This window comes from Marmota marmota, unplaced genomic scaffold (assembly GCF_001458135.2).
Source record: "Marmota marmota marmota unplaced genomic scaffold, marMar, whole genome shotgun sequence".
Classification (NCBI taxonomy): Eukaryota; Metazoa; Chordata; class Mammalia; order Rodentia; family Sciuridae; genus Marmota; species Marmota marmota.
This window is the reverse complement of record NW_026000241.1, coordinates 17,478,543-17,494,906: the sequence shown is the minus strand read 5'-3', so window position 1 is coordinate 17,494,906 and position 16,364 is coordinate 17,478,543. Positions and strand designations below refer to the sequence as shown.

At 37.3% G+C, this 16,364-nt stretch overlaps 1 protein-coding gene across 40 annotated transcripts in view; it reads left to right on the top strand.

The window, feature by feature from the left end:
• The window catches only part of Arpp21 (cAMP regulated phosphoprotein 21), a 148,183-nt gene extending 136,629 nt beyond the window's left edge, over positions 1-11,554 (top strand). For all 40 annotated transcript variants that reach the window (XM_048795149.1, XM_048795157.1, XM_048795180.1 and 37 more), the window contains 2 exons: positions 9,580-9,728; positions 10,772-11,554. In XM_048795149.1, coding sequence (XP_048651106.1) covers positions 9,580-9,728; positions 10,772-11,029 — 407 coding nt within the window. In that variant the 3' untranslated portion in view covers positions 11,030-11,554. The remainder of the gene's footprint in view (positions 1-9,579; positions 9,729-10,771) is intronic.
• The last annotated feature ends 4,810 nt before the right edge of the window (positions 11,555-16,364 follow it).

Here is a 16,364-nt window from a genome sequence, read left to right as displayed (position 1 = left end):
AAAAAAAAAAAAAAAAAAAAAAAAAAAGAACTGCACTGTCTTGGTAGAGACAGTCTGCCCTTGAGGGCTGATTGGAAGAATCTTCAGGACAGACCGTTTGTCCTTCTGTTGCACTTCCACTTTAATTAATATGAAATCTGATTTAAGTGTTGACCATAGCTTCCAATTCCAGCCAGCTGAAAAGATATGCACATTAGATTTGTGTGGGCAAACCTGCAGACTTCTGAGTGTTGCCTAATCCAGATAAAAAAACACTTTTAAATAACAATTCTCTACACAGTGAGATTAAACATCTTCCTTATTGCTGTTACCAAGACTGATCCTGAGTTGGTTGCTTATGTAAGGAGACAGAAAGTATCTCTTTACTCTTGCTTGGGTCTGTGACATCATCTGGGGCCCAGAGGCTGTGCTGTAGAGTCATCTATTGCAATACCAATGAAAATACAGAATAACAGGGAATCAGAAGTCACGTTGTCCAATTCTAATTATAATCACAACTTTAAAAATTGTTAGCCTAGAATCACCGCTGGAAAATATTGGTTATTGGTAGAACACATAAATTTATATCAAACTCAGGTATATTATTGCTGTAGGCTTTAATGAGCTATGTAAAACATAATCTAGGGCCAGTCAGTTTGCCTGAGCTCAGACCCTTCTGCCCATGAGTTTGCTGATCATCTCCATGTACTTGTTCTCCTGCATTTACAGCTAAGGAATTACAATTACCTGCTTCTCCAAATCAGAGCCTGGAGATTTCCTGTTGTCTCTTCCCTGCAGCTCACTGATGCCAATTTCTAACATCCTAAATACCTCTGATGCGTTCTATTTTTCCATCCCTATTCCTTCGGCCTTAGTTCATGTCTTCATTGTCTCTGTCTTAGGCTGTTGCTATTGCCTATTAGACTACCAGTCTCCAATTTTGCATATTCACCAGTGTCTCCTGGAGAATCCTTTTGAAGTTGCTGTCTTGTCATTTCACTGCTATGCTTATAAACCTTGCCTGGTGCCCAAATCTTTCAACATTATTTAATAGCATGATTTTCAAGGCCCTAGGAATTGAGTTTAGCTCCATTTCTATCCTCTTCTACTACCTCTGCCTATTGCTAATCTGCTGCCATCTCTACATATTCATCATCTTTGGACATGGTTTTGACATTCCTGGGCTTGGCACATGCTGACCCTTATGCCCTTATGTTTATACTATTTTTTGTCCTGATTCTTCCCACCTGACCCCACCCCATTAGCAAATATCAACTCATATTCTAATACGCTGTTTGAAATGACCTCCTGGAAGGTTTCAATGACATATTTCCTAAATTGCTCACGCACACCTGAAGTAAAGCACCTGAAGTACTCAATGGTTTTGAGAATCTAAGACTGGTGGTACGAACCACCAGTTTCTCTTTAGGGAATATTGCCACCACTGGTGTAAACACTGTGCTTGATTGTTAGGAGTTATTCTTGCACCAAATGACAAAGAACTGCCGATAAAGTTTGTAGCAGGAAGACCAATAGAACAAAACTTTAAATGAATTATAAATTTGATTGACATGGAATAGTAGAGCAGAGGTGTACCAGAGGTAGCTCATGCTAGTTCAAAGACCCAGCTCCTAAAAAAATCAAGTACTGTGCCAACTTGGATGTTAAACTCTTTGTTGTTTAAAATCAGCTATGGTGAGAAAATTTACACCAGGGAAATCAGCAAGCATTACATTTCAGAGCTTCCATTCTCTCTCCTTCCTTCCTTCCTTCCTTCCTTCCTTCCTTCCTTCCTTCCTTCTCCACCCACCTCTCTTTCTCTTCAAATAGCCAGTTTTCCTGCAGAGCACTAATAATTATGATTATGGTACAATTAGTTCTTTTCATGTCCAGCAAATGTGTGATACAAATGTGTGATAGACCTCATAGATCCTGTTTCTGACAGGTCATATCCTGAGCATCTCTCTGTGTCCTTTCTCTCATTCCTACCACCTCTGCCTTAGTTCATAATAGCATTGTCTCTGCCCTAGCTCATTGATGTTGCCTCCTGGTAGACTCTAACACTAGAACAATATTACTGCTGAATCTGCCACTAGAATAGCATTTGGGTAAGAATCCTGTCAGTCTAGAATTTAAGGAGATAATTATGTCTGACTGGGCATAATGATGCAAGGGGCTTTCTTATGTAAAAAGGGTATTTTTGATTCATTATCTGTTGCCTATGAAATAGTTTTCCTCTTGTAGTGATGAAATTTCCATACATTGAGTCTGACCCTAGCATTAATTTTGAGATAGTTGGCCAGGACTGGGTTATAACCTGTAGCCAAGCAACAGTGACGGTAATTTGATCACAATGATGTTGACCCCGTGACTTTTGACCTCATGATTATCCTGCTCCAGTCAGCTGGTCAATAGCAATTCATCAATGGAAATAACCACCAGGGGGGTTATTATCCTGGAGCCAGTTATTACAGCCATCTCCATCTTGACTTTGCCCCAAGCATAATCTGGGGAAAAGTTTCTTGTGTCACCTCAGCAGCGGTTTCCTGCCACCCAGGTGGGTTTTAAGTATGTTCATAATTAACACTGCTGGTCGAGGTGCAGGAATGCCACATTTTCTTCTAAGCTGTTCAACCTAATTAAGAAAGTAAAATGTCTGTGAGTCTTTCAGGCAGCCTTTCTCCCTCTGGGTTGTTGAAGCTCTCTGGCTGTCAGCACAGCACTATGGGCCAGGAAAGTTCAGAGCATTACTTCAATAATATGACGGCCTCTTCCATTTAAAATGGAATTCAATGTTGCTTCCCTGAGAGGCACTCATTGAAATTCTGTGCATGATCTGTTCCTCTAGTCATTTAACAGTGTCTCTCATGTTTGCCCTGATTTAAAAAAAAAAAAAATAGAAAGAGAGAGAGAAAGAAAACCAGCTTTGTATTTGTGATAACATGGATCAGGATGGTATAATTGCAGTGAAGAGGCCCCCGAGCTTGTAGTAATAGGATGGTTCGTCTGATGTGTACTGCCATTAGAAAATGACCCATGCATGGATGTTCTCAGGGGACAGTAAAGAGGCTTTTAAGAATTACACTCTGTGCAGTGTGAAAGCTAATGAGCAAAAGAGCAAGTACGAAGAAAAACTACTGCTTCAGGAAGGCTGGTTCCACTTAGGGCCTGTCACAGCTTCCCTCAAATTCATTAGGATGGACTGGTCTTCACTGGGATGTGGACTGCATTACCTCCATTCCCAGGCAGGTTCCCTGCAGGCCATTCTTGCTGCATGTTCCTAAGGAATTAAAACCACTAAGTAATAAATGCTGACGAAAAGAAAGAGGATGGATTCAGAGACTGCCAATACAGAAGGTGAATGAGGGCATTTACATCAAAGATGAAAGAACTTGTATTAGACTTCAACAGGAGAAAAAAAAATAGAAGCAATTTCTTGTACTCCCTCTTTTGATAGAACCATTATTTACAATTTCACCTCACATATAAAAACAGAAGAGTACCTATTTATGACTTCCCAACTAGGTATGTTTAGCCTATATCTTAACATGTGTAAGATATTATATCTTTAGCACATTTAAAAATAAAATGTCTTTCAACCTTGTCTATGATGCTTTCTTGTTTCAAATGTCCTACTTAGAGTTTTGGGGTCTTATAAATTGGGATATTGGCCTAGAGTCATAGTGCCTCAAAAGAGTCACAACAGCCTTTTCAAAATTGTCCACACTGGAACTATAATTCCTGGGAATTATAACCTGGGGTATGTATGAGATTAGGGCATGCTAATGAAATCAGGTAGCTTCTTTGGTGTCTGAGGGCCCATGGTCTCCAGGTAAGTGAATGAACTGCAGTCAAGGTACAGCTGCTTCCCCAAATCCTTGCTGAGGCGTAAGGCAGTGATTTCTTTCAAGAACCATAGGAATACTAGGATATCAAGCTGCATGTCTGCTCACCCTGTCTGAAGCTACTTGGTTACACCACAGCTATTTAAGCAGATGAAACAGAAAGACTTCCCATCCTACAGCCAGTGCCCTAGTAGTGAAATAAAACTTGGGGTTTGGGAACAAACCTCAAGTGTTAGCAGAATCAGTAGTTTATAGGTAGCAATCTGTATTCTGAAATGCAGTCAGGTGTCCTGGGGGATCTTGTTCCAGGCCCTCATCTGATACCCTAAATTGTTTTGCAGAATCCCTGTTTAATCTTCTTTCCCTTGCCTATTACTATCCTCCAAATACAATGAACAGTCTTTGTTTCTGAAGGCCAAGTGAATTTCCTAGGGATAGCCAGTTGTCTTGGGAGAGTCACATGTCTGAATTGGTTCATATAGAACTGAACTATGTTTACCTTCTATTTTACGATTTCTAAGATGATTTTGAGGGGGAAAATGGAGTAAATATGCATTATCTTTGAAATTTGTGAGGAGGGCCATTATTTGAAATGGTCTTAGTAATTGAAAACTGTAATATCAGATAATATGATGCTAATAAAGTAAACCAAAGAACTGGAATCAGTTTGGAAGCCTCCCCCCACCACCAACTCTCACCCTCTTTGCCTGGTGTCCCACTATCTGAGTAACTAGTTTTTAAAACAGTTATTGAGCGTTATGTGTTGGTTTCCACAGGGCAGTTGTTCTCTACCTTTGATTTTCATTCTTTCTTTGATACTAACAGAATCCTGTTCAACTAACTGTGAAGCATAATTCTTTTCCTCTTAATTGTTGTTACCTATTGAAAAAACAATTAATGCAATAAATGGTCATTGAATACTTGCCCCATGAAAGAGGTTATGTTAGGGGTGTGAGAGTTGGAAGGATGAATAAGGACTAGTATATCCATTCAGTAAGTAAGAGCAAGGACACCAAAGTCAGAAAAACCACACTGTAAATTCTAGTTTTCCTGTACAGTAGCTGTGTGACCTTGATGAGTTACTACATCTTTCTAAGTTACAATTTTCTGTTCCATAAAAGGAGTTTAGCAATAGTGACTGCTTCTCAAGATTGTCATTGTAAAAGCACTTAATTCACTGTTTGGCTTAGAGTCAGTGATCAACACATATGGCTGATTTATAATAGTAAATCTTCAAAGCTGATGAAAGTGTACAGAGACTGATAGGAAGCCAAGAAACAGAACTAGGTGGATATTGGAAAGTAGAAAAATGCACAAACTATAAAACTATAGCAAAAGGAGACTAAACCGTCCTGGATAAACACTTTTCTTCTTCATATTCTTGACCAGCTATGCCACACTCAAGAATTTCCTGAGCTATTGTAATTTTACCTGAAACCTTGAACAAAGTATGGTTTGAATCCAGAAGCAAGCTGTTTGATGATTCCTTAGAAACTAGGGGAAATATCTGTACGTTGGTTCATCCAAGACGAGCAAGTTTTGTATTGAAGAAGATTATTAAATCTAATCATTTGAAAAGACATTCTACCATATTAAGAATTCTTGGGGCTGGGGATGTGGCTCAAGCAGTAGCGCGCTCGCCTGGCATGCGTGCGGCCCGGGTTCGATCCTCAGCACCACATACAGAGATGTTGTGTCCGCCGAGAACTAAAATAAATAAATATTAAAAAATTCTCTCTCTCTCTCTCATCTCTCTCTCTTTAAAAAAAAAAAAGAATTCTTCACTTAATAAGCATACATGTAAATGACACTGCTTGGGTGAATTGGAGGAGCAAGAACTGGCTAACTTCTTAAGAAATTTACTCCCTTATTTCTTCTTTTCCTGATCTTCAGCCTCTATAACCAACAAGAGCAGGGGTAACAGAAACTCCCAAATACAGGTTACCACTTTGTCATTTCACTTTTTTCTCAAAATGTTGTATCTGTAACAAAGTACTTCAATAAGAGTTAAAATAATGTCAGTCACAATCTTACCAATTTATGTTGCCCAATCAGTATCTTCATAATTAGGCTACATCAAGAGAAATATTTCCTTGTGTGAATATTAACAAATTATCCTCAAACTACAAAAAAAGCATTCAACAACTGTTGTACTTTGGCAGAAACCCTGTTCAGTTTCCAGATTTATACAATGCAGATATTTTAAATTTTATAGCTTCTCATTCCAGCAGAGTACATTCTTTGTTTGCTAGTAGGCATTTGTCCATTCCTAACCTTCTTACTTTCAGAAAATAAATGACACATGTGACTTGAAAATTGAATCCATCTTGACTGAGAATGAAATAATAAAAATAGCTAATGTCTTTATCATCTCCTTAGCAAGCCTACAAGGCACAAGACTATTGCTGTCTCTATTTTGTAAGATGCATTATATCTTGCTAATCCTCAATAAATATGAAAAAGTTGTCATTTCACAGCTAAGAATTGACAAACCAGAACACATTTGTCATTTGAATAGACAAGATAAGCAGGTTGCCACCAGCACTGCCATCTCTGCCTTGGGGTGTGCAGTGTCCCAGGCAGACACTGTTGGTTCATTCTTAGGTCACAGCTATCTCATTTCTATTTATCTATTTCTGGAACAGGGCTCAGATTCACATTCCGGACTGCCTCCCATCTTAGGGACCATTCTGCAACCTACCTTCCCTGACATAATTTAAAGAAACGAGCATACCGCACCCCCCTCCCCAATTAAACCATACCAGATGTAAATTTCTTGCCTGGAGAGTGAATTGAGAAATGAATGGGATTCATGAATATAAATTGAACTTTCCTTACATTTAGGTTTTCATCTTGAAATTGGAGAGTATTTGCTCCCCACATAAATCCTTATTTGCCTTAAGTGTGTTTACTGTGGGACCCCAGTGCGGAGCTGGTAGTCCATTGCTGTGCATAACTGAATATTAAAACTCAGAAATCATCAGGCAGAGGAGGCCGCAGAGGGAGACACTGCAGTGCAGCTGAGTCTGGGTTCACAGAGAGGAATCCTGCTCTTCTGGGCTCTCTGTCTTTATTGGGAGGGGGCCACCCAATCTCCTGGCTTTTTGTCTCCTTGAATGTTATTGGATGTTTGCTTCCTCTTCTTCCCAAGATGCTCTGATTGTATGATTGTCTTAACATCTCTATTATTTTCTCCTCACTGCCATTCTGGTATAGAGGCTGTGTAATAAATCAATCTCTTATTTTTCACCTCAGTTTACTTTTGAATGAAAGGACTCAGAGAAAGGATGTAAGGGTTCATTAAGCAAATACATAAATAATTTTGAGACATTGGGGCACCCCAGTTTCTGTTTCCTCTCTTGTCCTCTGTTCTCCTTTCCTCTTATCTCTTCGTTTGCTGAGTGATTGTGTGTATTTTGCAAAAGATCCATTGAGGTCAACTGGGTCTTCACTATATTGTCACATGCAAGCCAAAAATAGTGAGATGTTTCTTTCATTTTTCAACCTGTACTTTGACTCTTTTGCCAGATATGAGACTCTATGATAGTCACAATGTCGTGCACTTGACAGTGAGTTCACGTTGCTTGCTGTTTGCTATAGGGTTAAGTGGAAAGGTAGATTGTTGGTCATAAGTTTTAACCATACCAAGCTGTGAATATATATATATATAATCACCCATGCTACAAAGCACTTGATGTGGTTTAGAACAATGTCATAATGAAATGGCAAAATAGCCTCATATTTTTTTCAGGGCATTTGGCTATTTGAAATAGAAAGGAAGATTTAGAATAAGAACCAATGAATTAACCAATTAACATTAATTTTGCAATCCATGTTTAAAGAATTTTTTCTCAAGTACCTCTGCATATGAGGGCTTCTAAGAGGTAGTTTTAGCAGGGATATGGCCTTAGTTGCATTTTTTTCCCAGAGTCTACTGATTTTTTTCTTTACTGTATAAACTGTAAACACTTTAGTTATATAGCACATTGGGTTGATACAATTAGACTTAAATAGGGTGCTAAGCTTTGACTGTGTACTATGGTCAAAATGGAGCTAGAGGGAAGTTGGCCATTATCCTTAACCATACGATAGTACAAGGGTTTAAAATAACTCAGTAAGTCAAAACCTTTGTGAGAATGAATTCGGGTAATTAATGGTAATGTGAGATAAGGGGACACATAATGAAGGACAAAGGTTAAATCAAAGTGACCACTAGTTCTACCTCCCCATTGTAAATACAGACAAGATGTCCCCAAGTGTTGCCTTTCACGTCTTCCATACTTCCATACAGGTCTTCCAATACAACCAGCCAGTCCCTAAGTTTTCCCTTTCAGGTATTCCATACTTAGGATACTGTGTTTCTAGCTCATTTGGTGGATTGAACCAGTCTCCTAATTCACTAACTACTTGCAAGCCATGTTTCCACAATATTTCTGGAAGGAATAAAAATATATATTTTATATAACAAAGAAGAACAAAGTATTTTTTTCCTGTAAAGACTCTAATTTTATCCTGTTTTAATATTAAGGTCCTCACATGAATTCAACATGTTATTTATTAATGTTGTATATTGCTTAGGTATTTTTTAACCTTGTGTTTCATTTTTAGAATCTGGTTGTAAAACTTAGCCCAATGTTGGTGTTAAAAAAAAAAAATTCTAGGATTGTAAGGATTCTCCTCTCTCAGAGGACTGTGTTAAGACAGCAGCTGTACTTATTCTCAATTATGCAGTATGGTGAATATTATAAGCTCTGGAAGCAAGACGAAGAGACCCTATTCTAATATCTCTATCACCATGTCATTTTTACCTAAATCATAACTATCTTCCCAATATCTATAAACATACTTCACAGTTTCTGTAGATGAGAAGAAAAGAACTTGCCTCGAACACACAAGACGCTGAGTTCAATCTGCAGCACAACCAAAAAAGAAAAATGCATTTAAAACCACTCTGCAGCAATTAAAATAACTGAAACAAATCAATTCCAGTCCACTTTGAAAAGAAAGAAAAGAAAATTAATCACTGACCCACCCAGAAGGATACAAGCAGAAATTCTAAAGTGTTTTATTCTACATTATTAATGTAATTAGTACTTGGTCACTTATTGAGTATGTTTGACCAGAATTTTCTTCGAGGAGCTGGTGGTGAAGCAAAATGAAAGCATGGCACACCTTTTACCTTCTGTTGCCCTTTTGTCTAAGGCAGTGGATATTTATTTACTCAGGATGGCAAGGTCATTCCATTCACTAAGACATGGAAAAACACAAGTGATCCAGAGTTAATAGGCTATTTGACAGTCTCTGTGTGAAATGAGATAATTACAGGAAAGTGGGATAGTAGGGGAATGAGTAAATTTAATTTAAAAAAAACACTTGATAAACTGTGAATTTTCCAAATGTCATTGAAAACCAAATATATATATATATATATGAGAAATGTAATTTATAGCAGCCAACTTATGTCAAGAGACCTCCGTCCTTTTGTCATGAGGAATTTACCTTCATCGCATGTACTCATGGGCTCATTCTGCATAACTATCAAAATGTCAGCAAACTTTTTGGATCTGTAATCTTGTCTACTCTTCAATGTAAAAAAAAATTAATTAAGGAAATTAACATCTGGATAATACATTCACGATAACAGAGATTGAGATGCTGAAGATGGCCTTGTGAATGAGTGTCCTTATTCCTTGGAACCTCGAGGTGTTCTTCCTGGCACCACCAGTTCAAAAGCTCACTTTTCTTTTCCTCACAGGTTATCAGCCAGTCTTGTCTGGACAGCAGGGATTCCAAGGCCTTATAGGAGTGCAACAACCACCACAGAGTCAGAGCGTGATGAGCAGCCAACAAGGAACTCCGGTGCAAAGCGTAATGGTCTCCTACCCAACCATGTCTTCTTATCAGGTGCACACCAGCTGTTTGGAAAAAAAGTAGTACTGGGCCAAAGTAGAAGCTGTGTGTACTTTCCTGTTTTGCGTAATTAGCTGGGTGGTAGGTGCTTGGCCTACTACTGTTGTTAGTTGACTTTGAATCAAGATTATAAAAGGCAAGTTGAAAATAGAAAACCTATTTCTGTAATGGCAGGAATTTTGAATGCCCTGCTAAATTTGTTTCCATATTAACTTCCTATTCACAGAAGAAAATTCATTGAAGTTCTATTTGTGAAGACTTTGGGGCATTTTATTGAAATTTTACTTATTGGTAGAAAGTCCTTATGATGGATTTCCATTTTCGTATTTATTTTAAGAAATTTTATTTTACAATAATCTTAAGCTATGAGAGATTTTTAAATGATATCTCAGATTTACTTAAAGGGCACTTATGGGTTTAACAACTGCATTATACAGACTAAACCCAATTGTGTATTTCAAATGGGTTATGTACCCTATTGTGATTTATATCTTGAAATACACTGGAAATAGAAATTTGTATCCTGAAAAACACAGGAAAAAGTTAGTGCAATGCTTTAATCATTAAATTTAGCTGTACCCGTTTCTTCTGGTTCCGTGGAACCTACCTTAGCCTATCAGGTACAAAGTCCCACTTATTATGGGAGACTCCATAAACTAAAGATATGCATGGCTTTCCAAGCTGAGAGATGTCCAGCATGAGAGATTCAGACTGTAGTACCGGGAGAACATCAACAAAGGAGGGAAGGAAGCTCAGAGCTAACACCCTATGAGCATCTACTGCATGCCAGACATTCTGTACCATTCCTGCAGTCCTTCAGTGGCTCTTTAAAGTAGGTATCCTTATCCAGTTGGATTAGGGAATCAGAGAAAATAAATTAATTTCCCCAAGTGAAATAGCTGGTAAATGGCAGAAGTTGGATCAGTGACTTGTAAAGTCTAACTCAAAAGCTTGAGTAAGTTTCACGACACCATCTTACTCATTGACACATCAGAATAGCCTCTTCACATATGTTTCTTACTTGTGTCTTTCTCCAGGTGCCAATGACGCAAGGTTCTCAAGGACTGCCCCAGCAGTCCTACCAACAGCCAATCATGCTACCTAACCAGGCAGCTCAAGGGTCACTCCCGGCCACTGGAATGCCTGTTTACTGTAACGTTACACCGCCAAACCCTCAGAACAACCTTAGGCTGATTGGTCCACACTGCCCCTCCAGCACTGTCCCTGTGATGTCGGCCAGCTGCAGGACAAATTGTGCAAGTATGAGCAATGCTGGTTGGCAGGTCAAATTTTGAGAGGTCTGGCTGTGGTTTATTTCATCAGCTATTACTCATGGCCTTTAAGGGAAGAGGAGCAAGTTGGGAAGACTGGCTGAGGACTTAAGTATTCACTCAACACTCAAAAGATTGCTGCTGGTATTCTGTAAAAAATAAAGACTAATACACACGTTAGCTGGTTAATGGTGCATATTTCTGTCATGTCTGCTAGGTATGCCTTTATAGCTTAGCTAGTGACATGAATTCATCGAGGTAAGATTTTCTCCTACCACTGAACACCACTGTGTAGATTATAATATCCCTCATTTGGATTAGTTTTGTACTTTGTGTTGAGTTTGTGATGCTAAAAGTATTTAAAAATTATATACTGAATCACATTGTACCAAAGCTGTAATGGAAAAGAAAAGAAGAATTGATGAATGGAAGGAATAATTTATATACATTATAGAGTTTTCTTTTTTTAATGCATATATACTGTATTGTAGTGTTTAATCAAAATAAAACTATTTGACCTTATGGAGTAAGGTCATGTTTTTACCACCAGTTTGATCCACTCTCTCTTTCAATATGTGTTTTTGATGTGTTGCTGTTATTCTCTTCAAAGACAATTTTATGAAAAGTACATGAACAAAAACATGTTCTAGGCATTTGCAGCTGAACTAGCATCACATTAGGAGGTGTTATAGGCAAACACTCAACCAACAGCAGTTTCTTGTCATAATACTATAGGGATCCTAAAGATAAGATTCATTCTTCAAGGTCACATTTTGAAGCATGTAACTTTCAAATGGTATTATAGCGCCATTGAATGTATGTAGCCAAACTTCACCAACTAGGAAACTCAGTGTCATTGGTAAGAGCGGCCCTGTAACAAGCCCTGTCTCCCTTCACTGGAGTTCTACCATGTACCTGGAAAATAAAATACCTTTGCTTAGGTGAAAATGAGAAGACACGCAGTCTATTTCCATCAGTTACATTGGACCACACAATGGAAAGTACCCCTGGTTTTGACAGTGAGCCAGTAACTCAAAAATGCTCATATTTGCCCCAGTACCAAGATCAAAACAGCAATGATTTACTCATAAAGATCTAGAACACTAGTGAAGACATTTAGAAGAAGGCTGTGGCTATCTGCTCCCAACCAGTTTAATTTCTTATAGATTCTTCAGGTAAAACTGAGTTATGATGACCTCTGAAAAGTTGTAACAGAACTCTGAACCTTCTGAAAGATACTTAATTGGGAAATAAAACCTCACAGCTCTCACTTTACTGTCATAGCACAACGATTGACAGCTTTGTGTTTTATACTCCCTGCCCAGAGACCACTGTGACCAACAGCTGTGCACATCTGGAAAGTACATCTGGAAAATTCACATTGTTTTGTGTATTATCACACTCTCCATGTTAGATTTGCCATTTTCATGTTGTTTAGCTGTGTGGGGAGGCAAGCAGTTTAAAACTCTACTTAACAGATTCCCATCCCTTAATTTCATAGTATCATTTTCTTTTTTCCTTTAAAAGGGAACTTTTACAAATAATCGAATTACCTTCATTCCTTATAAAATTTGTCCCATTTTTCAAAATCTCAGTCTATTTATTTATTCATCATAAATCTGATCATGAAAAGTGTTATTAAAAAAGGATGTTCTATTTTTTTTAATTGAGCCATTAAACCAAGAGTTGACCTGAGGAAGGACAGTATGTTTGCACAAATATAATCTTCCCCTAATGGAAAGAGGGGTTTGGCTAACATGGATCATATATTCTCTTTTTGGCTTTCTGATCTTGGCTCTGATCTCAAACTCAATGATCCAAATATGAGATTGAATATTTATCTCTTTTTTGAATATTTATCTCCTCTCAATGAAATTCTGAGAAATTTTTGTCATTTTCTTTAATAATCCTTAGAATTTTGAGCTTTCTTTTTGATGGAAACAAACAAAAAAGTCAGGGCTTATTTACTTATTTATTTTTTGACCACTCTATCCCATGTGTGGTAATCTTTTATATTTAGACATTTAATATTGCAATAAGTCCATTTGAGTACTATTTTTGAACAGTCTTTCTTCCCTATTTTCAATAAATATTTACTTCTAATATTATGATATTCCAAATACTCCATTATTCCTTCAGTTATTTTCCATTAGAATATCTGAGGTGACTGTAGAAACATAAGTGTATTTGTAAAGCATTTTCAAACTTTATTCTTTAGAAAGCATTCAATTATTTTCTTTTTGGCTAATAATTTTATCACACCATATTTTGAATTACAGATTATTCAGTTTATAATCTAATAGGTATATGGGTACTTAGATATATGAATACATAAATAGTTCCAGTTATCTCAATGATCTATAACTTCTACAGGAATATAAAAGAATGTTTTATGCATTCACTTATTCAGCAAAATGTCATTATATAGTAGATTATATCCTGATTATGTGGCACCATTCAAAACAAGGGTACAACTACATTTAAAACACTTAGATTTATTCTTGTAAACTTTCTCTTGGATACTCATTAATAGTTGGAACTAAATATTCTAACTAGGATGCCAATGAATTTAAGCTATGATCATGTTATTATTTTAAAATATTCCCATAGGGTGTGGGGTGGCCAAGACAGAATGTTACCCAGCTGTATAGAAATAAGTTGATGTCATTAATTATAAACATAGTTGGAAGAGTCAAATGAACAAAGTTGCAGGTCTACCTTCACCTGTGCCCCAGCACTTAGATCTCGGGCACCTAGATCAGTTATGAACCAAAAACAAAATATTGTAAATACCTCAACCTAAAAGTTGTAATTAAAGTGGATCTTTTGGGTTTGGTAGCCCAAGGATCACTTTATTTACAAATATTTTGTTTAAATATAGAATTTCTATTTTCTAAAATATTTTTCATGGAAGATTCTTTCATTGGGATATTTATCATTGTAATATGAAGCAGACGATTCAAAGAGCAATTATAATTGAGAGACAGGGTTAATCAAGGTTAAACGATCTTTTTAAAAGCTATCTGGTTTCTGGAAACCTTTAATATATCACTTAATAGCATGAATTTCCAAAAAGGAGACATAATTGGCATAGTTTCTCAAAGTTATTAGAATAAAATATCCTTTGTTCACAGAATAAATTTAAAGCCTAATATGGTAAGGAACATTTCTTTAAAATTACAGCAGAAAATCCTAAACTAGTAGTACAGATTTAGTTTTTATTTTAAATTCAACAGTAACAGTGTTCTATATCAGAATGCAATGCCACAACACCACTTCTGGCTAGATCACTTTTTGGCAACTGCTCTATTATGCACTATTTCAGTATTTTCTCCATGGATATCTGAAGCTGAAGGGAATTGTCATAGTTCTAGGCTTTCTGTATCTTTATTTTTAAATTTTTAGTATTGAAGAACTTGATGCATCCTATTATATAGTCATACAGGTATAAAGTGTATGGACATAGTTGTCTCTAATGACTCTAACACTCCATGTGAATGTTGAAGGAAACAAGAGTGATTTATTCATTAATTTGTTCAGTATGCTTTTATTGCATACTTAACTAATTTCAAGACTTTGAATCACAGTCTATGGAGTCTTTACTTTTAAGAAGCTCAGAAATTTTCAGGATAAATTATGTCAGTATATAAAAAGTAATTTAAAAGTTAGTCTAGGTCTCATCTGAAAAATAGCACAAAAGTAGGATTTGAGAGAAGGAAAAGATGTTTTCTGGATACAGTTTTATGAAGCTTTTGTTCTGCACCATGTGGAAAGATGGAATTGGGGCATGCAGAGATGGGTAGTCATGAGTGGGTCATAACCCTGACTAGAAAAAAATGCCTAAAATAAAAAGAAATAAATGCAGAAAAAAATCAAAATACAATACAAGAGAGTTGGATAGGAGGTGACTAGCTAGAATAAAGCTATGAGTCCTAAAAACCTCACAGTAACCCTGGTTAGCATGGATTTGAATGCCTGGCGGAGCTAAGAAGCAAGGAGTGGCTTATGAAAACTTTTGAACACAGGGTAATGTGATCACAGCTATGGCTCATAAAGAAGTGTATGCTTCAAAAAGTAGGATGGATTAGACTTGGAAAGGCTCTTTATTAAAATACTAGAGATGAACACAATAATAATTAAGATTTTCCAGTGAGCTATAGCTATAATTAACATTATTGGGATAAATCAGAAATGAGTTCTAGCTCTAGACTTTGCACATAGAAAAGCTTTAGAGATGCTTATCTTATTTTTCTCTCTTGGACATAACCTTTTGCATCAGAGCAAAAGCCCTATCTTAAGCTGCATCACAAAGCACAATAAGTAAAATCTCTCAGGGTAAAATAAGACAGCTGAATTTAGACACAGCAGGGGAGGCTGCCAAGGCTCCATCACAATGTATTTAGTATGGATATACAACATGCAATGAGAACTGATATCAACTCCCCATTCCCCCTTGTTAAAAAAAAATGTGATAACACTTCTGTGTTACCACTTAATTTTTTTTTCCTGGATTCTTATGGATGCCACTGCTTCCACACAATTTGAGAACTATTTGCTTCTTCCCAGGCTATTGGATCTAAACTCCTCTTTACGTAGAAAGGTTGTTTTCTCTAGATGTTTCCCATTATTTCCCAATAGTTCTCAGCTTCAGTGTTTATTCCAAGTTCAAAAATTTTTATTTTTGCAGCCTCCAATCTTCCTTCTAAAAAGATTTGCTGCTATCAAATGTCATCAGGGGCAAAAGATTCTTAACTTTTGGATTTGGGTACTTGCTATTCTCAGCGCTGCGTTCACAGTAGAGGTGAGAGGCACCTGAAACTCTTCTTCTGCAGAGGAAAGTCACCTCTTGATCAGTATCCTAACTGGGAACTGATTCTTCTACTGGGCATGATGAGGCTTCCCCTAAAGATTAGCCATCTCCCTGTGAGCAGAAACCCCCGGAATGCTTTGATATTTGTATTTGTCATTTGGTTCATTTTACTGTGTTAGTCTATTTGGAATGGAAGAGAGAAGAGGTCACACACTAAACAAACTGAGGGAGATTTAAATCTGAATAAGGTTGAGTGCCCATCAGAATCCGATGGAAAGCCAAGGATGGAGGTCTAATGAAAGTTCATGATGGTGCTGTGCAGATGATACCCAGCCCAAGCCCAATTTGGCTGGAGAGCACCCTATTTAAGAGTCACTTTTGGAATGCCCGTGTCTCACCCCTTCAGTGTCTGGAGTACACAGGGGACACACAGAAGTTGAGAGTGGGGAGAACCACGGGGGTGGGAGAAGGTAAGACATAGATGTACAAAAGTTCTGGCATTCAAACAGGGCAATTTTTGGTTAAGTTCTCAATCTTGCTCCCAGCTCA